The sequence below is a fragment of the Vigna umbellata genome, chromosome 5 (genome assembly GCF_029865625.1).
Source record: "Vigna umbellata cultivar VRB3 chromosome 5, Vumbellata_1.0, whole genome shotgun sequence".
Classification (NCBI taxonomy): Eukaryota; Viridiplantae; Streptophyta; class Magnoliopsida; order Fabales; family Fabaceae; genus Vigna; species Vigna umbellata.
The window spans coordinates 60592171-60615284 of record NC_142169.1 but is presented as its reverse complement, the minus strand read 5'-3'; the positions used below and the strand labels follow the sequence as shown (position 1 = coordinate 60615284).

The following is a 23114-nucleotide window of genomic DNA, read 5'->3' as shown; positions in this document are numbered from 1 at the left end:
TTCATGCTAGAAGTCACTCTACAAATGCTTCAAAAACATTTTTAACATGGAGAAAAAGACATTTAAATAACCTTTGAAAAAAAATAGGAAATTGACCTTATAGGAAATGTTTTTGGTCTTTTAAAGACCAGGAGTCTCTCATAGATTTATTAGTTTCTTTATTCTTATCAAGCAAGCCAAAAAGATAATGCAGTAATAGAATTATTATAAGCATTTCTCAAATATAAATTGGTACTCTTCCTATAAATTAGGGATAACTTTTTAAGATTTTTGTTTTGGGTGTGTTTTACCAACATAATAATTAATCATAATAAATTAAATATTAATTTCTTAAATTAGTTTGCCCTTTGTTAGACACTTATATTGGAATCTTAGAATTAATGTGATGTATTAATTAGTAGCAATTAAACATTTTTCTTTTTCTTTTATTTTGTCCCTAAAGTGGTTTTTCTCAATAAAATTTTGGCATCTTGTACTGGTCATTTCTTTAATTTCAAGATAACTTTTTTTTTCAATTATACTTTTTTATTTCCATTATTACTATGCATTAAAAACTGTTTAAAGAGAAAATTGAAAAAAAAAATAGATATTGCACCCCATAAATAAAAAACTATTACATTGAAAATAAAAGAAAAGAATGCTTCCCCTAATAATTAAGACCTCAATCAATATGGAATTTCTTATTGCACCCCTGTTTTCTTCTAATATCCCATATTATTTTAAAATTTCAGTTATACCTTGATAAAATTAATAATAAAGGATATTTTGGATGAAAGATATTTGGAATTACAAAACCTATAATTCAAAAATATTATTTTTACATATTTTTTGAATTATACAATTCAAGATAATTCATAATGCAAATTTATATTTTAGATCATGTTAAATTTACATTATAAATTATATAATTCATAATGAAAATATATAATATAATCCCTAACGTAAATTAAATTTTAGATTATATAATGCAAAAATGTATTCCTTCAACTCCTTACACATCAAATTAAACAGCCTGGACCCTTTTCTAACCATTCTTGAATGATTGCAAGCCGCTAATATATGGTTCAAGCTTGTAAGAGTTTGAGAATCACATGAAACGGGAAAGGAAAAACATAATTGAATGAATTTGAATAAATAATATATTTTAAAATATGTAATCTATAATACATTTTTGAATTCAAAAATACATTTTAAATCACACAATCCGAGATGTGGTATTGATTTTAATATATTTTGGATTATATAATTATAAATGTATTTTTAGATTTAAAAATATATTTCGAAAAAATTTCAAATTATTAAATATGGAAAGTGTTTCAGAATTATTTATTTGGAATAAAATAGTCATTTAATAAAATCTATGAAGGTGCAAAATGAAATATGGAGTGCAAGAAGAAATTTGTATAACAATTATTTTTAGCGCTGGGCATAAGTATCTAAACTATACTAAACTATAATAAATTATAGTTAACTATATTTCTAATAAACTAAAAATAATTGAACTACATATACTATATATAAACTGTATTGTTAACAGTTCAGTTATAAAAAACTGCAGTTATACCAATTAACTAATAACCAAATCCTTTCAAGATCATCAAGTCAGTTTTATAAAATTCCTTACTCTTCCGTCACTTTTACGGAAAATATTTTATTTTGAGTTTTAAACATTGTTCTTTTGTTTTTGTCTTTAAGATAAGTTATATATTCTTAGACTTTATACCAATCATATAAAATATTATTTCTATTTTTATATGTTATCTATTAAAAAAAATCATATTTAAAAAAAATCATTTATCAGAAATTAATGTAATTTTAAGAATGGATTATTGGAAGTTTGTTTTATTTAAAACGTTTACTCTTAAACCTCCGAAAAATACTTCAGATTTATTTCAAACTTATTGTATAAATAAAATTAAATAACTTTATAATATTTTCTATAAACAAATAATTAAAATTAACATATAATTCTAATAAATTTTATTTGTTTTTGGTTTTCCTTTTATTCTTTTCCCTAACTTTCTTTCTTCAAAACTTACGTCTAACTCTCAGAAAAAAAATATATTTAGTTTAATAATAAATTATTCTTACAAAATATAAAATACATTTAACCTTTTAAATTATATTTGTCTCAGAATCTTTCATTTTGTTTTATATCATAAACTATAAAGACAAATTAAATATATAATTTAGTTTAATCATAAAACTAATTTTTAAATAATTTGAATATATATATATATATATATATATATATATATATATATAACGCTTTTATTTTTAACAATGATACTATATAATACAAAATATTCAAAATATTTATGGTCAAGAATAATTTCATGTCAATTTTTAAAATAATAATATAAAAACTTTAAAATAAAGTATAAAACAAAGTTTACAGTTATCTTACCTTAGTTGAAAAAAATACATTGATTAATTAAATTATACATCAAAACATAATTAAATTATCTTAATTTAACTTTTATTTTAATTATATTAATTTATACTTTTTATTTTAATGTTAAAATAAAAATAACTAAGGATCATATTTAAAAACATTAAAAATGTTAAATATTTAAAAATATTAATTTTTATACTGAATCAATATTGTTTAGCCAAAATTTATTTATTTTAAGTTGAGTTAGATTAGTTGAGAATGAAATGTACATATCTCCAAAAAAACGACATTAGATTGATTTGCGTGAACATGAATTTAAATAAATAAAAAATAAATATTTAAAAATAAATAAAAAAATAAGTATTTAAAAGTGAGATAAGATTAATACTACACGTAACTAGGTTGAATTTTTCATAGAGTTATTCATCTAACTTACAGTTTTAGAACAAAATGAAAGTAGAAGTGATAGGAACTCACTAAACATAGTTCAGTTTTTAGTTAACTGCACTAGAAATATAATAAGTTCAGTTTTTCTAAACTGAACTAGACAATAGTATAATTAGTTTTTAGTTAAAATAGATTAGTTTTTTTTAGTATAAAATAGTACAGTTAACTATAGTTTAGTATAGTTAAGTTATTTTTGTCCATCCCTAATTATTTTATATTGGGCTATTTAAGGAGAGTTTCTCCCTACACCATCACACTCTTCTTCCAAAATCACCACATTCCTCATTTACCCTTCATTTACTTCTGTGATATAGTTAAAGATGATTGGTAAAAAACTCTCATTTGCACCAATGTCCAACCACCTATTTAGAGGGATCTTCACTATAAAATGTAATGCATCCCCACAACAAAGATCACATTTCTTCTTAATTGTGTTATTTTTTTGCACCTCCGAGTTGTGCTATCGTGTTCGTGCTTGTTGTTAGAGATCATGATTCTTTGCTGTCACTTTGGACAACAGTTTCTTAAAAGTGGTGTAAGAAGGTGGCCCAGTAGTGGTGGTGGTTGAAGAAAAGGAAAAAAATAAAGCTTGAAAAATTAAATCAATTACATACATATAAATATTAAATCAATTACGTACATATAAATCTATATATATATCCTAAAACAAAAACTTTTTTAAAGTCAAGAAAACATAAAGAAATAATATTTTATGATTTTGGTGATAGTTGTAGAAAATTCACAAAAAAGGGGTCAATTATATCAAGTAAATCGGTTAAAAAGAAGATAACAGTTTGATGGTATGAGATCACGTTTTATTTTATGAAAACTCAAGTTATATTCTAAGTACATTTTAGTAATATTTTGAATTCGTTCGTACCAAGCACAGCAACAACATTATAAAACTGTGACAAAAATATTTAATGCAGAAAAACAATGAATCAATTTATGTAATCATCATTATCATCATAAATATGTCAAGGAATGACTTCTAAAAGTGACAACATTGAAGTTTGGAAATACGAAAACCTAGTGCGTGGTATTGTTTATAACTTTATGACTCCTCTTGTCGTGGGTGATCAATGAAACCATAATCTAACATCTATCCACTTACGTATACTTCTATGAATGCAAACAGCACAAAAGAAAATTTGAACATGGATGTTAACTAGTTAAGGTGCACATTCACCCAGATCTCCTACGTCTGTCATTTCTCGTTGCTTTTTTTATTCGCAGCTGATTTTGATTCAGTGTTCGTAGGAGCCATAAGACTGTCAAACTTCTCGGATTTCTCTAGAACAATTTCAATCTTAGCCTTCTGCACCAGGCGACCTTTGTTCTCATCCTTCATGCTAACAGAAGATGTAGAAACTTCTGTTCCATCACAAAAACATTCATCAAAATTACTACCACACATCAATCGTATACATAACAGAACAAACAATGAATCTCACTCTTCTCAGTAGCAAATCCATTGTTCTTCAAAATCTCGGCAATCGTAACAACTGTAGTTATAGCTGTTGAGAGAAGATTTGCATTAAACCATGAATCAGAATGGCATCAAAGATTTCAGCTTTACGTTAAAAAAATCGGATCTTTTCGAAAGAAGACGTACCCATTCCAAGAGCAGAAAGCACAACCTCATCGCGCTGCTGTATGTACCTCTGGCTCAAAGAAAGAAGGAATCTTTTTGAGAGAAAATGGAAAGAAGGAATCTTTTTGAGAGAGAATTGAAAGAGAAATAGATAGGTATAACCTTTGCAAGATTGACGTAAAAGAAGAGGGGTTTCTTGGTGTTGGAAACCTGGATTCTGTTCTTCTTGGGAGATTCAATTTCATGGTCAGTGGTGTTTTGAATTTGAGGTACAGGGGGAGCAGCAACAGTGGGCATTGTGATTATTACTATAATATTATTGTATGATGATTTCTCCTCAGTGAGGGAATTGGATTGAATGAAGAACAAGGAAGGAAGTGGATCAACGTTATAGAAAACAAAAGGACACGTGGCGGTGTTTCAAGGGAATCTCTTCTTCGTCGATGCTAAAACCGTTGGAATTCTGTTAGGAGGTTTATGGTCGGAAACGTCTCTTCCTCCCGAATGGGCCTTCGTGCCAGGCCTCATTGGTTATGGGCCCAAAAGGTCTTTGAAAATGTCTAATACGAATGATTGGTGGAGAAAGGTTGCACGTGTTAGAAATTATAGATAGATCATAGAAGGTGTGAATTGTCTCTTATGATGTTTTTTTTTTCTAATGCAAAAAAGAAGGTCCCAATCCCAACAACATTATAGTTGTTGCGGTCATGTTTTTCACAACTTTATTTGGTCCGCAGCATTGTTGTGGTGGTCCAGCCACACGTAATGAGAAAGTGAGTCAGGGTGTCTCTATCTGGAAGAGAAGTTGCATTCTCAAAACGAACGTGTCTTCGCTTTGAATGATGAACCCAAATACATAATAAAGACCAAAGCGAGTGCGTTTTCCGGCGTGGGGAAGTGTAGGTCCAAACGAGAATGCTCTGTTTTCTATTCTATTCTGTGGAGCCATAATATGATAAAGCCATTGAGCCCTTTTCATTATTGAGTCCTTTTCTTTTCTCCTCATAATCTCATAATCATAGACCTTTTCTGATTCATCAGTCATTTTCTTTGTCCTAATCCCTTATGAGGAGTACTTGCAGATCACTCACACCCGCAAAACCAAATGGAAAGCTTAACATAAAATGACGGATAAAGAAAGAGAATAATAAGTGTTAGGCATGGATAAGAAGATAAGGCTAGTTTAATTCTTGATGGAACTGCGGAATCTTCCAATATTCTTTGTGCTTGCCAATTATATAATAATTTGGTGTTTCAATAATTAACACAGATTTTCTTTTTTAGAAATATCTTGATATAGTATATATGTTATTTATTTTTATTAGATTTTAAATATGTAAGCATAATAACAAATAAATAATGAATTAATGAAAAAATAATACATAAATTGTGTTAAAATATAGTTAAAAAATTTATGTTAAAATATATTTTTTCTTCAATATAAATATAAGTTCTAAGTATCATATTAAATAAACACGAAAGAGTTAAATATGATATAAAGTAATAAAATATTTTGAAAAATTAATTTTTAGTCTAACTTAACTTTACTTCTCTTAATTTATAGTTGATATAAATCTTTAATATACCATTATTTTATAATATATATATATATATATATATATATATATATATATATATATATATATATATATATTTCACATCTAAAATTAGACTTTAATAATGAATTAATCGTGAGTAATATGATATATCAAATAAATAATAATTTTCGTTAAAATGAATTTTAAATAATTATAATATCATCTTGAACTTTAAATTTAGTATAATTTTATAAAATTAACTTATAAAATATAATTTAAACTTATTTATATATATAAATTTACTTTGTGAGATTTAAAAAAGAAAAGAAAAAGAAAAAACATGATTAAATCATGTTTTATTGGATATGCCCTTCATAATAATTTTCCTAAAAAAATCATCATGATGGTTGGCATTATTCGGTTTAGCATGTAATAATCTAATTGAGTTAAGCGATCGAAAAGGAGGGAAGGATCCAAGTTGATGAAAGTTGACAATGAGTGAAAATCAGTATTGGAAGTTAGGCTTCCATCTTTTCTAAAATAATTTATCATTTTGCTTAGAGACATGACTTGTCATTTTATTAGTTAACGTTCCACGTCTTGTCTTGATTACGATTCATTTTATTATGTTTATACGTGCACCCCACAGCAAAAAATAAAAATAAATTAATAATAAAGTTCAAACATATGGTGAGAACAAATGGGACGAATGAATATTTATGGGGACCAAAGATTTCGTCATACTATGTAGTCGGTGCACACTTATAAGAGATGAAAGTGAACTGTGAAAGCAAGGGCCCGAACGAGATATATGAAATTATATATTTTAGTTCAAAAGTACAAGACATTTCACCTTAAAAAAATAACATATCATCCATAAATAAGACATGTCATCATCTTCCTTGAGCTCATCCAAAACCCTTATAAAACAATGTTGAATATTTAATTTTACAGTAATAAAATTATGTTTATTACATATTATAACATAAAATTAACCATGAATTTGAGTTTATTATAATTTATTCTCTCTTTTTTTTCTAACGTTAGTTTTAGTAACCTTTTTTACTTTCCTTTTCAACTCATCAAAATAATTTTATTTTTTTTAGATAATGATGACAAAAATATATGTGTTTATGAATATCACAAATAAAATTTATACCATTTGCATAAAAAATAAAATAAAAATTTAATTTATATTTTATTAAGTTAAATTTAATTAAAATTTAAATTGATTTATATTTTATTTTGTTAAATTTAATTTAATTAAATTTATATTTACATTTAATTTATATTTTCTATTTTCTATAAATTTATTTATAAATTATTTTAGAAATTTGTAAAATATATTTTTTAAATATACGTGGGTATCCACATGTACCGTGAATTTTAAAATATTTATGGATACTTTTTAAATGGGTATTCAACTGGTAATAAAAAGGATAATAGATGAATTTTTTATTGCAAGTGGGGTGGTGCTAGACATATCTTTGTTTGATTCAATTTGTTGTCATCTTTACTTTTAGTATTAGTGAGAGAATTAAACTCACAACTCTGTATTCTGGTTTGATCTGTATTGTTGAATAAAAACACTTTGGTCACTTAAAAAAAATTATGTTTAAATAAATTAGTTGAATTAAAATTTCAAAAAATATATAAAATACACCTAATTAACAAAAGTTTTATCTAATGAAATTAATTTTGATTTAAAATGGGATTTAAAAAACTTGATAATTAAACAAAGAATACTATTATACGAACACATTTCATGAATGTAGTTCCTCCACACGTGCTCTCTTAATTACCACCACATACATAACCCATAAATTGGTTGATACACCATTGTTTGATGACCCAAAAAGGAAAAGGAAAATTAATGTCCTAAAGTGAGTAACAGAAGGAAGCTTATAGCAAGAGGTATAACATATAGGGACATAAGAGGTCCCATTTTATGATAGATTAAGTAAAATGAAGCATAGCCTAATTCTTATGTACGACTTTGACTGTGTTATTTTTGGACTTTGGTTGTTATATGTCTAAGTTACAATGATGTGAGCTCATGATGTGTCTTAAACCAATAAATTAATTAGGTTTTAAAATGGGAACTTGGCAAAGGCTTTATGTGTTGATTACAAAAACTAAACTGCTAAACCAAAACGAATCTATCTTCTTTTTTCATTGCACGCATGTAGAATAAGAGGTTAGTCATAAAATAATAATTGAATGCCTTTTTCTGGTACTATTTTTATTGTACTGAGACGGCGTGTTAGAGCGGATATATAATTAAATGCCTGTGCTAACTTTTCCACATCAAAGGTGCAATCCTTTTGACTTTCCATACATCCTTCCGATTTCCAAAGTGGAGAAATTGGAAGATTGAAATTTCAGTAATTGCCAAAAAAAGTAGGTTACATTAAAAAACATATACTAGATATTGAGATCAATTCAAATTGATTAACTAATTCAATTCAATAACAACTTTTTATACACTTTTTTAACTATAATTATTTAATATTTTCAGTGTTTAATTAGTAACTCGGTCTTTATATTTAAGTCTATAATTTATTTTTGTCCTTTTCAATTATGTTTAAGTATTTTTTTAATAAGTTAATTTAATTATTTATGTTAAATTGACGTAATTACGTTTGAAATATATTATTTGTCAAGATTTGGAAAGTGTCAGGCAGGTATCATTGTTTAGAATCAAAATTTGAAAATTGTCACATGTAAAAGCAGAAAAGTCTTAAAGATAGAGAAAATGAACCAAATTTGGATACACTGTCAGTTTTACTTTCAAATGACTTGAATTTAAAAAAAAAACAAATTATTGTTATGTTTTTGAAAACAAGGACGCATTAAGTATTTTTCTACAAAAAATAGAAATTTTAATTTATTAGAAAAATATGGAAATTAAAATTAATCAAATACCTATATGTAGGATTCAAAAATTACTAAGTAAACCTATTTTTAATTATATAGATTGATAATTTGATAATTTTAAAGACTAAAATATTATTAAACAATATTTGAATAATCTAAATATTTAATATATTTATTTTTCAAATTATGTATTTTAATTTTCAACTGATACTTTATAATAATATTTTATGAAATAAGTTAAACATTTTAAACTAATGTCTATAATAATTGTTACGTGAAACATTTTTTATTATACAGTAAAAAAAATATAAAATAAATTAAAAAATTGAAACTTATTTTAAATCAACTTTATATTCTCATGAAAATATGAGTTAAACCTACCGTCTCTTTCGTATTTTCTTAAAACTTTTACTAATAAAGAAATCTTATAAATTCTAAAAGATGCATAAACTCACCTAACTCAAAAACATACTGTAAATCAAATCAAAAATAAAAAACATACTGTAAATCAAATCAAATTATAAAATTTTCCAGTCATAACAAACTAAATTGACTTCAATTAACTCTTCAATTTAACACACCAAACTAACAGTGAATTATGTCTAACATTCTTATAATTGGTCTTATTTTTAGTCGGTGTAAGATATCCAACACACCTCCTCACGTTGAGATATATACACTTCAAGTGTAAAATTAGACATTTTTAATAAGTGGTCTGATAGTGGGTGAAACAATATATCCAGTAAACAACAAATATCGGTAGGATAGGTTCTAATCATAACTTTAATAACATATTAGAAGTGAAATTAACTTAACCTCACAAAACCGACTTGTAAAATAACATATTTGCAAACCCTTATATTGTTTTTTTTCTGCATGCACTAATATTGTTAAATTCTTCACGCAATTTGAATAAAAGCTTGTACAACGGGTAGTGCGTAATTGATTAAATTCTTCACCACCTTTTGTTTGAACTTTCACTATGGTAGATGATTCGGTGAGTTAATTTATTTGAGCAATTACGACGAATTCTTCACAATTCATTATGTTCTCTACCACCTTCTATTTAAACCTTCACATCAATATCAAATACATGTAAATATTTTTCTCTATATTCACACATACCTCAATGAAACCTTTTTATAGCAAAATATAATGAATAGGATTTGTGAAAAATGACACAAGGCTATGTGTTTTACTTTTACAAGACACTCTTGATCATTACGATCATTAAAAACAATAGAGCCATTAAATAAAATACATGATATAATAAATGTAATAAATATAAAAAAGAAAAATTGATGAGGTCCTTAGTTTGGTAGGGATAGTCCTTAAGAATGAGTAATGTGATATTTATGGGGTCATAGAGGTTAGAAGTTCCGACCACACAGGACCCTACACGTGTCCAACGTTGTCCTTTGTGTGTCTCTCGTTTTCTGCATCTTATTATGGATTGGATTGAAAAATGGGTGAGGAGGGTTGTTTTCCTTTTGACTCCAACGTCACCTTCTTCATATCTCACTGTCATTTTAACACCGTCGCAAACGGTGAAAATGAATAAATGCAAATTAAATTAAATTAAAAACAAAAACAAAATGCAGTGACTATATATAACCAAGGAAGGAACACTAATAATCGAAAAAGAAAAAACCTCCCTAAGAAAAGGAGGAATAATCATACATAAATTTTGGATTTCGCACGTAGCCACGCACAGAGGACAAAACACAAAGGAGAGAAAGAAGAAGAGGAAACACGAAAGAGAAGGGACCTTAAGTTTCGAGATCTTGTCAGATCGGAACGCAACTGCAACGGACACCCAGATTCTGGTTTTTTTCTTTGACACCTTCTCTTTACCTCTGCAATGTGTCTTTTCGATCTTTTTTCCCATTTCGGAGATCTATTTTGCTGTTGTTTTCATGTTTATCTCGTGTTCTTTTCCTGTTTTTGTTTGTTAATCGAAAGCAAGAGCATTTTTCTCAGTGGACTTTCTTGTTATTTCTTTCTATTTCCATTTAAATAGATTTTGTGCACATTCTTCTTCCTTGGACCACGTTGGACTCTGTAATTTGCCTTTTTGATTTGTCTGGCATCCGTTCAAATTTGCATGCGTGTTATTCCCGGAATCCTGCCTTCAAATTGCTCTCCTGCCGCTTTTCTATGGTTACGGGTCAAAACACATTCAAAGTCGCTGTCTTTCTTTTCAAAGTAAAAAAAAATAAAAAAAATTAAAGGTCTCAGAGTGGTTGTTAAAATGGCCAATTTACACAAATGATGTGCTCATACGAAGTGATTCTGCTAGAAAAGCAATTTTCTTTTTAAGCAAGGTAGTTTTCTGCATCTATTTTTTTTTTGGCTGTGCTTGAGATTAATTCCATATTGGCCTGAGCTAGCTTGGGCCACAAGATGCTTTCAGGGTCTCCTGTATCTTTTCAAGCTTACCTGGAATAAATTTCCATTTTTCCTGTATTCTAAAGAATTGTGAATCCTCTTGGATTTTCTTGATTGCATATTCAGAGAATCAATTGCTAAAATTTTATTTACTTTTTTTTATATATATTATTGGAATTTATTTCGTATCCATACCTCCATCCTATGTGTTTTACCTTTTTGTTTTCCATTTGAAATATCTCTGTTCCCTTTTTGCCTTTTTAGATCTGTTGTTTTGTAGTTTTATACTTGTATCTTTCTTTCTCTCTTTCTTTTTCCATTGATATCTTTCTTGGTTTGGGGTGGCAAATATTAGGGAACTAGTTCTGGCACTGTAGAGATTCAGGTATAGGTGTGTGTGGGTGCGCATATGGGGTGTATTAAGTTAGACCATGAGAGCAAGAGGTGCAAAGAGCTAATTTTGACCATTTGATATTATATATTGAGTTAAGGTTACATATTAGCATCTCTCACGCCATCTCCTAGTATGTTCTCTGTATAACAATTGTTTTGTTATAGGATGGAAAAAAAGTAGACATATAGTTCGTCTTGACCCTTTAGGTTTGGCATATGTAGAGATGCTTCTCTTCCCTGTCTCATGTTCTTTTCTTCACATGTTTGCTTTTGCACACAATTTTAGGCCAATAGAAGAGATCTGCTCCTGTAGTTTCAGAATGTTTATGATTCAATCTTAATATATTTTTTGTTCTGGTAGACAATTAAATTTATTCTTTTGCTTGTCAAAGGCATGTTTGTTCTTTGTCAATATCAGCCACCTGTTCAAAGTGTTTTGTTACTTACGCTTCAACTTGTTCCATGCAGCACCATGGGAAGGGAAGTTACTGGCTTACAGGTTATGGACAAGAAGCCAAATGGTTCCATAGCAGCTTCAAATGGTAGTTTAAGTGATAGAATGCGTGTTTCTCCCAAAATTGCGGCAATGGTTCAAGCAATGGATCATGATATAAAGGAATCTACGGAAGCTAATCCTTTGGAGAAACATCACGAGAGGAAAGATGTTTCAACTGGCAAAAGCACAAAATTAAATGTTGTCTTGCCAGAAGAGAAGAAGAGTGAGAAATCTGAAATACAGAAGATGGATGATAATAAAGATTTGAGTTCTCCTGTTGTGGATAAAGAGCTCCCAAGCCCGTCTGCTCCACAACCATCTGATCATGTAACTGAAAAGCATGTCACCCATGCACCTGCTGCCCATACTGAAGCTGCTGCAACTGGTCTGAACTTGTCTCCTAAAGCTAACAATATTCATTCCCCTAATTCCTCTAAGAATTCACAGGTACTGTTTCATCATATTTTGAAATTTGAAGTTTGAGCGGCTGAAATGCTTATGTTAGTACTAAGTAGTATGTGAAGTGGTTCTGATTGTGTATGATTATGTTGGATTATTTCCAATAACAAGAGAAAATGAAGTATAAATTTTATTTGTGTGATGTATTGTGAACACAGATTTGTTTTCCCTGCTGGCCACCATTTAAATGCATAGTTATGCGGTGAGACTCCTTGTAAAACACAATTTAGATAGTTCATCAGCCATGATTTAAATAATTAGACCGACACATACGTGCTAACTGATGAAGAAAGAATTGAGAGATTACATTTGATGGGTTGCACTGGGTCAAATCTAAATGCAGTCGTTATATAAAAGATGTTGCTGGGAAACTCATAGTACCGTGCATCCATACCCAACAAATACTAGCAACTTCAATTCATATTGAATGCCTTAAAGTTCTTGAGCCTGTTACTTGGTGAACTGGCAACCAAAACCAATAACAAATGTTTTGTTTGGACACTTCACTCATTTGCTAAAAATTCTGTGAAGGATTTAACCATAAATCCTTAACCTCCGTGTGTACAGGTCTTGTAGGGATGCTTTGCCTTTGCCTTTTTTGCTATTTGTGTGATATAGTGTTGAGTGTGTTTAATGAGATTACTGATATGCCAAATCTCTTCCATTTTCCTTTTCAGCCAAGCTCACCTTTTTCACCAAGGAAGTCCTTGCATTATGATGATAAGAAGCACCTGGACGATGAAGACAATTGGTCTGTTACTTCCTCGTATCCTCAAAAGTTGAACATTTTGATTGTTAATTCTGAACAAATCAATTTTTAGGTATGTCGGAAAAAAAAATTAGAATCTTCCATACTGAGTACTACTAAATATCAAACAGATCCTTCATGACATTGTAATAAGCCCTATTTGGAAACCCCTAACAGAGCCTACATTTACCTATATTTAAATATAATGCAACACTTATTTTTATTTTTTCTTTAACCATAATTAGTAGCGTTGCATCTGCACGCACTGCCAAATGTAAGGTAACTGTTGGTTCAGCCCCTAACTTTAGATGCTCGGACCGTGCAGAGAAACGGAGAGAGGTATTGTTTTACCGAACTTCTATTTCAGATGTATATTCTGGAGTTGTTTGTACTCCTGGTTGGCTATTTTGGTGTCTATTTTGTCATTTTGGTTCTTATCTCCACTTTGATTTATCTTTCCAGTTTTATATGAAGTTAGAGGAGAAGCATCGAGCTCTTGAAGAAGAAAAAAGCCAGTATGAGGCAAGGAAAAAGGTATATTGATCTTCACACTGCATGCATACTGCACACCCTTGTGGGGCTATTATTTTCAACTTTTGTTTTTCTTTGTCTAGCCTTGTGCTAAAAACATCTAATCACTATAGCTAAATCCTAGTCTGGTTTGAAGTCCATGTACGTGTATAACTTGTGTTTTAAATTGATTAAATAAGTTTGCTGTTTATACAATAATAACCTGTATAGGAAGAGGATGATGCTGCCATCAAACAGTTGAGAAAGAACCTGGTCATTAAGGCAAAACCAGTACCAAGCTTCTACTATGAGGGACCACCCCCCAGGACTGAACTCAAGAAGGTACACTTTTCATTTCCCTGTCTAAGGATGAATATGAGTTGCCTTTAAGAATTTTGGAATTTGCATGAATAGACCAAAGGAGTAATGCAATAATGGGTATGCTAAAATGCAATGCAATGCTAAAGAATGCTAATTTGACAGTAAGATGTACACCTATGGCTATGGTACTATTTCTTGTCTGAGTTCAGTGAAGAGTCTTCCTCTCCATGCTACCACATTCATGAAATATCTCACAGCACTTGCTTGTCATGATGATGTCATTTTAAGTTCTTTCCAAAATTTTCTAATGGCTACCAGATAGAAAAATTTCTTATTCCCTTTCTTTTCTTTGATGGAAGCTCCCACTGACCCGCCCCAAGTCACCAAAACTCTCCCGGAGAAAGAGCTGTGGTGATGCTGCCAATGTACCGACTACACACATTTGTACTATAGGACGGCGCAGTGTCGACATGAACACGAAACATCATAACCCTGCCACTCACAAAACTAAGGACCCTGTCACTGGACGGAAGAGCAATGGCAATTTGAAAAGCAAAGAACGACCAAAACTGGATAAGGAAACAGCTCCTAAAATCAGAGAGCAGACAAATGCGGACATATCAGTCCAATCATGAGCTTCCCAAGATTTTACTGACCTCCAGCTGAGAGGAAAATGGCCTTCATTTTCCTTTGTCACACCATATGGATAATCTGCAGAAAAGATGGCCTAATTTTCTTTTCATCCGGACTGACATTTTCATGTGGTTTGTTTTTACTTGAAGTGTATATGTTTTGTAAGTTATATCAGCACACATTGTTTTATATATATAAATAGTTATTGATGTAAGATGTATGTACGAAATTTGATATTCCTCAGATTGCACAACCAGACTTGGTAAGGGAAATTTTATGAAATATATTACTTTTTTTTTTTTGTAGGATGTAACTGCTAAATCTCGATTCTACTGTCTTTTTGTTTTAAGGTGGTAATTGTAGCAGATGTTATTGGTAGAATTTCAGCTTGAATTTGTTTTATTACTGGTACTGTGATAACAAATATTGAGTGTAGTAGAAAACTCTGCTTATTTTTAAAATAAACAAAATAGACAAACATATTAAAAAAATATTTTTTTAACTGATCACAGTAGAATTCTTATTCGAAATAAAAATGAACAAAATAAATTATATATAAGGAGAAACTTTCATAAACATGTAAAATTTTACGACTTGCGGATGATTTTGTTTCCGGTCGAAATTATGGATAAACCGGATTGCTGCCATAGATGGGTTTACCGTGTTTTGGAATGGAAGAAAAATGAAAAGCAGAGAAGAGAACGAAATATATTTGAATATTTCAAAAATAAAAATGAGTGATTATTATTTTTATTTTTTTTATCAAATTTAAACTTTATCCAAAATGCAGTTTGGTTTAATTTTGAAATATCCGAAAATAAAGTAAAGAGAGGCTTTTGGTGTTAGCTTGGGTCCTCGGAAGCATGGTTTGTGTGAGTACAGTGAAGAGCTTGAACGTATTACCCCTTGCCTCGTGGCGGCCCTCCACACGTGTGTGTGGTGGAAGCGGTGGCACGGTGACGATGGAGGGGCAAAAACGTCCTTCCCCCAAAACCCGTAGGAAATCGTCGTACGGAACTTCTAGAAAGTCTATTCTGAAGAAATCCTTCAGTCAAGAACAAGTCACTTTCACCGCTCCTATCTCCGACGACCCCCTCGTTGCCGTCATCGGCGGCGGCATCTCCGGCCTTATCTGCGCTCTCTTCCTCGAGGCACGCGGCGTTCGCTCCACCGTGTTCGATACCGTCAGTCTCTTCTCTCCTTAATCCTAATTCACTTCACCATTTGGTTATGCCAAAGCTAAAGGACTTTGTTTTAGGGTATTCACGGTCTTGGAGGAAGATTGGGAACCAGAGTCGTCGATCCTCATCCGTTAAAATTTGATCATGCGGCTCAGTTCTTTACTGTGAACGATTCTCGCTTTGCTGAAATCGTCAACGGTTGGATGGAGAGGGGTTTGGTGCGTGAGTGGCATGGTACCGTTGGAGAGCTTCACAATGGTGGTGGATTTGTTCCGTTTGTACCCTCTCCTCGGAGATACGTAGCCACCAATGGAATGCGATTCCTTGCTGATTCTTTACTGTCTCAGGTTCATTGCATTACTCCTTAAATATCATTGATTACAACTCTAAATAAGAGAAGAAAATATGAAGTCAAATTAGTTTTTTCTTAAAAGTTAAAATTATCTCATGAGTAGTTTGATGAGAGAGTTTTCATGAGTTAATTTACGTTAAGTTTTAACTTGCGGAAAAAATTATAACTTTTTTGGATAAACTTACAGGTAAACACACTTGTAATAACAGAAAATAGGAAAGGAAAGCTAAATAAGTTAATGTCGATTTTTAAAGTAGTGAGATTTTCTCAAAGAAATGTATATAGTTCCTATTCTTTGAAGAGTATATATGAGGTTTATCCAAATAGACTTTAATTTATTTTTCAATCTACCTTTTCTCTCCCAACGTACTTATTTATCTAAAGAAGGCATAAGTTAGTGATTGCTATTCCAGTTTTTTTGCCGCTGTTACTACCTGCTGTGAATTGTGCAGGCTCGCTTGGTTAATGTGGTGAGGCCATGCTGGATCAGTAAATTGGAGCCGTTTAATGGGTCCTGGCACTTGAGTGAAAATGGCAAGCCTTGTGGCAAGTTCGATTCCATTGTTATCGCACACAATGGTAACTTGATATTTCCACGTTGACCATAATTTGTCTTAGCTATGCTTCCTTGCATAACTGATTTCAATATGAACTTCAATCGAATTGCTTTTCGAATAATTAACTGATTCCAATATGAACTTCATTTAGTCGGATTGCTTTTCTAAAATTGTATAATTAGCTGAAAATTTGTACAGTTTTTCTCTGCTCATTGCAACTATGTCTGTCAACAGGAAAATGTGCCAATCGCTTGCTTATGACATCAGGATTACCATTAATTGCGAAACAAATGAAGGTTGGTCCATGTTATGCCCCTTCCATTCATTTGATTTGATAGAACAGTTCATTTATTGTTATGCATCTCATGCTTCTTGTTTCTGTTGTATTACCTAATTATGTGTTAAGAGGTTGGAGTTGAGTTCAATATGGGCCCTTCTAGCAGCTTTTGAGGACCCTCTCCCTTTTTCAGGAAGCACAGAAGTTCCTTTTGAAGGAGCTTTTGTGAGAGGAGTTGATTCACTGTCATGGATGGCCAATAATACGAAGAAACTACTGATTTCCCAGAGCGGTGGTCCTCACTGTTGGACATTTCTGAGCACTGCTGCTTATGGAAAACAGAATAAGGTTCCACAGGTAGGTGGTGGAAATTTCAAAATCATGTACCAAGAATTAGGATTACAAGTGTTAGATTGGTTTTAGCTTACATTCAGTATTTTTTATTTGTTTTGAGAGTGGGGAATGGGAGAGGAATATTGAAGATGTATATCGTTCATTATCCTACCTAAAATTACACTTGAAATTTGAAAGGGATTTGATTACTTATATCCTTTTTCTTGTCATGCACTCACTGGGATATCTTTATGAATATGTATAGCCTGCAATAATTAGGGTTTTGCACCAACCTGTATTTTCAGGAAAACATCCCTTCTGCTACAGCGGCAAAGGTAAAGGCTGGAATGCTAGAGGGTGTTGAATCTGCCCTTGGACTATCAAAAGGGTCCCTTCCAAAACCTTCGTATACCAGGCTTCAACTATGGTAATGATCATATCTTGGAAGTACTATGTTGGTTGGTTTGAAATGTCCTTTCATAGTCTTGGCCGAGTTAGGAGGTAGGTCGTTAGGATTTTTAAGCTGTTTATTTTGCATGTGTCGTCTATGCATGAAGTGATTATTTCATTAAAAAACGCTTTATTTTCTAAAGTTAGTTTAAACAAACAAACACCATGTGTGCACCCTCAATAGCATTGCTTCTGTGATATTCTAAACCACGAGTCAATACTCAACAAACTAGGTGGGATATAATATCTAATACTCTCCAAGCATCTAAAATATCATATCGGTTGCTCTTGAAAATTGCTTGTAAATTTAATTTATTGAAAATTATGTTATTCTGAGATTTGCAGGGGTGCAGCTCTTCCAACTAATACACCTGGAGTTCCTTGCATCTTTGATCCCTTTGGAAGGGCTGGGATATGTGGTGATTGGCTGCTGGGTTCTAATATAGAGGCAGCTGTCTTAAGTGGAATTGCTCTAGCGAACCATGTACATACATACATACCACTTTCACTTTGACAAGTCAATATTTTCATTTGCGTTCACATTTTTTAATGTTAAATAGACATCTTAAGTAATTCAGTTTTACTCTACAGTGAAGTGCTTAATTTTTTATTTCATTTGAAATTGGGTTGGATCCTTTTTACGCAGATTGCAGACTATTTCCAAAGCCCCGGAACTAACCCTGAGGAGTTCGCTGTTGGTTTAAATCATGAGTTTCAACCACTGGAAGGTCATGATATTGGACAATTCCCTGGTTTGGGATCAGAAGAAAAGATGAATGAAGGCCAAGCCTACGAACTTACCAAGTAGTCCACTGTGCTCGTGAAGGTCTCTCTCTTCTGGTAACAGAAAATTCATTTCATATATCCATGCAAAGGAATACCCCAGATAGCATCGCTGGTTCGAACTGGGAGATAAGACTGGAAATTAGATCTCTCCTTTGGGGGTCCTGATCTCCCTCAACAGCCACATGATGATATGAAACGAAACAGAATTGTAGTTTCTACATCTCTTCTGAAGAAAGAGATAGTGAAATTGTTATTTTAATGGAAAGAATAAAACTGTCCCTGAATGATTGTAAATCCCTTTCTCATATCGGACAGAAATATAATCTTTTTATCTTTTTAAATGCAGGTTTAAGAAAACCAGAATTTGAATAGTTGGAACAGTATATTGACTGCAACTTTAGCCTTCAAAATTAAGAACAGTACAGTTTACATTTCTACCACCATCTCTTTCTATATTTTGGGCAGCATTTTCTTACGCACTATAAAATAAACTCGAATTTGACAAACAAAAACAAAATAGTGATGAAAGGCTAGAAAAGGATAGGTGTGGTTTTGTACAATGCTAGTAAAGAATCAGAGTCTCAATAATATATGACAGGCAACAAGTAATTCGAGTGCTTGTCCGTACAAGGTGACAACAAGGGTATAAAATAATTCATGTTGATAAATATAAAAAGAATCATGATAGCGGGGAGGAAAGAGTAGAAAGTAGAAGCCCCACGAATACTTCAGGATAACCGGTTTGGTCTGCTTGAATTCTATGAATGCTCGAAATTGTTTCCTCTACAGCAACACAAGAATATGTATACACGGATCACACTACTTCTCATCGGCCTTGTGGACTGACAAGTTGTGAGAAGTCTTGCTCATTGTCTTTCAAATCGTTGGTAATGTCAATATCACTTCCAAGGCTCAGGTTTCTATAGTGGCGTGCTATGTCGTTTTCTCTCAAGATTATATCTTCGAACTCACTTTTCTCAGCAGGGGCAGAATGAGTTGAACCACCCGCATCATTGACATTTTCTTGCAAATTGAGAGCAAATTCAAGATTCCACAATAGATCATTCATGGAGGGACGAGCAGCTCCATGATCGGACAAACACTTCTCAGCCGTGTCTACAAACTTCTTCAAGCTTTCTGGATTGATTTTTCCCTTGATACTAGGATCAATGATATCCTCCAGAGTTCCTTTTTTCTTGCAAATCAATGCCCATTCAGCAAGACTAACCTGTTCCTTTGGAAGGTTAGGATTGAGAACAGGCCTGGCACACAGGGCTTCAAACAGAACAACCCCAAATGAGTAAACATCAGATTTTTCAGTCAACTGTTGCCTCCTGAAGTATTCAGGGTCCAAGTAGCCAAAACTACCCTTCACCACAGTGCTAACATGACCATTGTTCATATTTGGACCAGTTTTTGACAAGCCAAAATCTGAAACCTTGGCATTCCAGTTTTCATCCAAGAGAATGTTTGTTGTTTTGACATCTCTGTGAATGATGGTGTACTTCGCCCCGGTGTGAAGGTAGTGAAGCCCTTTTGCAGCTCCAATGCAAATCTCCAACCTTTGCTTCCATGACAGAGTAGAGATAGGTTTGTTGCCCTTGTAAAGATGCTCCCTCATGGTGCCAAGAGCCATGTAGTCATAAACCAAGCACATCTCATTATGTTCCTCGCAGAAACCAATCAAGGACACCAAATGCTTGTGTCTCAGCTTGGAAAGCATCTCAATTTCCGTTTGGAATTCATTAACTCCTTGTTCTGACTGTGGGTTGGACCTCTTGATTGCCACCTTCACTCCATTATCAATGACACCCTTGTAAACCTTTCCAAACCCACCAACCCCAATGACGTTAGACTCATCAAAATTCTTGGTTGCTTGCGTTATCTCTTGCAAGGAGAAATAGCGGCAAAGACCTTGAGACATGGCAGATAAGGTGGAACTGCACACGCTCTTTCCAGACTTGCTGGATTTGCTACAGCTTGAGTTCGAATACATGGGAAGCCAGCCAGTTTGACCCTCTGACCCTGGTTCTTTCTTCTTCTTGTTGTACACAGCAACACATAACACAGCCATAAAAGCAAGACCAGCAGCACCTCCTGCAGCTCCACCGATAACAGAATGATGACTTGTTTTGTGGACGAAGAAACCCGCTTCCTCCTCCTGGTGCTGTTTGAGGAGCATGTCTGAAATCAGAGGATTGGGAGCAGATAAGTCTTTCTCGTTGATCTTGAATATCTCTACTCCATTGAGTATGGCATCGTAGAACTCAGGCTTTGTCTCAGGGTCGGGGTGCAGTGCGAGCCACAGCAACTCATTACTCTTTCCACCTTCAACATTTATCACGTAGTCCTTATAAGTTGGCACTCCTACGCCTCCTGTCCACCCAATCACATCGGCTAGATCTTGTGCTGTTTGGTTGTTCACAAAGATTTTGAACACAATCTCATTGATCTTGGAGAAGTAGTAATCACAGAAATGCAACCTTACAAGGTACATGGAATCAGTATCAACATGGAACATCCAAGTGAGATTGTAGCCCATGGTGAGATCTTTATCTCCCCCCATTGATCTAGATGTGGAGTAGACATCAACAGGAGCAATATACTCTGGCATGCCCTGATAGTTGATTGTCACATTCTTCTCTGCTTTGTTCGTCACACCAGTGGCTGCCCCATAAATATAAGGTGTATCATCATACCACATCCTTGTGAGTCCAGAATCTTGGACTGGAGATATGAACTGCCCCCCAACATTTAATCTAAACATGGTCTGAAAATTCAAGTTTGTCATATCTATGGTTTGGCCATCAAACCCTATCATTGTTGCAGAATCAAACAAATCGGGCATTTGGATAAGCTGAATGCCATTAACAAAAGCGAATGCACCGTTGTATTTATCAGAAGGCCTGAAAGTGAGAGTCAAGGTATCTGAATTCAAAGGAGCAAGGGAATACTCTCTATCAATGTAAGCTAGTGATAGGGCCTCACAAGTCACTGAGGCGCTGAAATTGGTGAGGAGGGTAACCCCATTTGCATCCACGGAGAAATATGAGTTATAGGTATCAAAACTGGCATAAATAGAGGGGTAAAAATGGAGCCTGAGCCAATAACGCTTGTCAGGTTTAACGGGGAATTTGTATGTTGTCTCAGATTTTATAATGCGTGCTGACATGTATGGAATCTCAGACGTAAGAGAAGGGTCTTGGAAAGAGGCTTTGGATGTGATTGAATCACCTTCTGTCCCCAAGAACTTTTTATCAGAACTCCATCTTCTTCCGTCAGCATCTTCAGCTCCTTCATCCAATCCGCAACCCAAGATCAAAGACCCTGGCTCCTCATTCCATGCACCACGAATGCCTTTCAACAAAACAAGAACACAAACAAGAAACAAGGGACCTTTTTCACCGAAATGCATACTTGAAGAAGGATAAGGAGAAAGAAAAATCCAGATAGAACACGTTCTGGCAGTACAGGAAAAAGTTTATGATTATAAGACGAAGGTATGTATGGATAATTTTTTCCTGCACGCCAAAAGGAACAAAGTGGCTGCTTCTGATTTTGTTCTTGCTAATTAAGGTGATGGAAATGCTTTCAAATTAACGCATTCTTCCTACCTCCTTGGAGATTCAAGCAATCAAAAACTCACCTGGTTGGAGGTTCCAAACCAGGCAAGAAGGTGGAGGAGAAGGAGGAGGATGAGATGATGAAGTATACTGATTTCTCTCTTTCTTGTATTATGACAACTTGGGAAAAAAAAATTTCTTCCTTTTCATACTTTATGTATGGGAGGTGGGGAGCAAGAATCGTAATCGAATGAATTGAATTGCTTACAGCGTGTGGTTTGAATTTGAAACATCATCGTATAAGCTATATTTAGCATCCCATGTTATTGTTTTATTCCCCTACAATTTCTGGACTACTGGTTTTGTTCACACTCTCATTATTATTACACACTGAAACCAGGAAATGCATGCATGCATGCATACGCTTTGATTTTGCATTTACTATAAGTTACTCGTAATTCGTTTAATATTTTAACGTTGATTCTCCTGATATCCACACACCAATGTTTGTTTCTTCTCTTTGTGGGAAACTAAATAAATGTTTTCTAAGTCACAAATGTGTAACTAAATTTGATTTAGTATTATGTAGAAGACTAGAAATAAGGCTCCATGGAAAGGCTAATTAATGAACAAAGAAATATATATTATAATATTAAAATAATTTAGTAACACATTTGTTAAAATAAATAAGTTTCTTAAAATATTCATGACCAAAATAAATACTATGGTAGCGATTAGTTTACTGATAAAAAAAATATTTCATAGAAATTATATTTATTTTAGAGAAAATGCAAATGAAAGTGGTGAAAAAAGTGT

At 32.6% G+C, this 23114-nt stretch overlaps 3 protein-coding genes and 1 pseudogene across 6 annotated transcripts; 2 read left to right on the top strand and 2 right to left on the bottom strand.

Annotated features, from left to right (window-relative positions):
- Positions 1-3761: 3761 nt before the first annotated feature.
- Positions 3762-4909, bottom strand: DAN1 (Alba DNA/RNA-binding protein). The gene is made up of 4 exons (XM_047307691.2): positions 4599-4909; positions 4458-4506; positions 4297-4359; positions 3762-4216 (listed from the first exon to the last, which is right to left on the bottom strand). The coding sequence occupies exons 1-4, from the start codon at positions 4731-4733 to the stop codon at positions 4050-4052; spliced, it is 414 nt and encodes a 137-aa protein (XP_047163647.1). The 5' UTR covers positions 4734-4909; the 3' UTR covers positions 3762-4049.
- A 5559-nt stretch (positions 4910-10468) lies between these two features.
- WDL1 (WVD2-like 1) lies at positions 10469-15112 on the top strand. Of its 4 annotated transcripts, none has more exons than XM_047307680.2 (7): positions 10469-10677; positions 12101-12575; positions 13265-13353; positions 13581-13674; positions 13798-13869; positions 14077-14187; positions 14526-15112. In XM_047307680.2, the coding sequence occupies exons 2-7, from the start codon at positions 12105-12107 to the stop codon at positions 14799-14801; spliced, it is 1113 nt and encodes a 370-aa protein (XP_047163636.1). In that variant the 5' UTR covers positions 10469-10677; positions 12101-12104; the 3' UTR covers positions 14802-15112. The 4 variants fall into 4 exon arrangements, with proteins under 4 accessions (XP_047163636.1, XP_087948110.1, XP_087948109.1 ...); XM_088091984.1 differs by lacking the exon at positions 10469-10677 and adding an exon at positions 10875-11175; XM_088091983.1 differs by lacking the exon at positions 10469-10677 and adding an exon at positions 11634-11683 and having other exon boundaries at positions 13584-13674.
- Positions 15113-15597: 485 nt separating this feature from the next.
- On the top strand, positions 15598-19076 carry LOC124833255 (FAD/NAD(P)-binding oxidoreductase family protein). The gene is made up of 8 exons (XM_047307679.2): positions 15598-15983; positions 16058-16327; positions 16785-16911; positions 17124-17185; positions 17296-17523; positions 17805-17926; positions 18295-18433; positions 18596-19076. Exons 1-8 carry the CDS (start codon positions 15663-15665, stop codon positions 18755-18757), a joined length of 1431 nt encoding a protein of 476 aa, XP_047163635.2. The 5' UTR covers positions 15598-15662; the 3' UTR covers positions 18758-19076.
- Positions 19077-19212: 136 nt separating this feature from the next.
- LOC124833254 (receptor-like protein kinase ANXUR1 pseudogene) lies at positions 19213-22621 on the bottom strand (annotated as a pseudogene).
- Between the last annotated feature and the right edge of the window lie 493 nt (positions 22622-23114).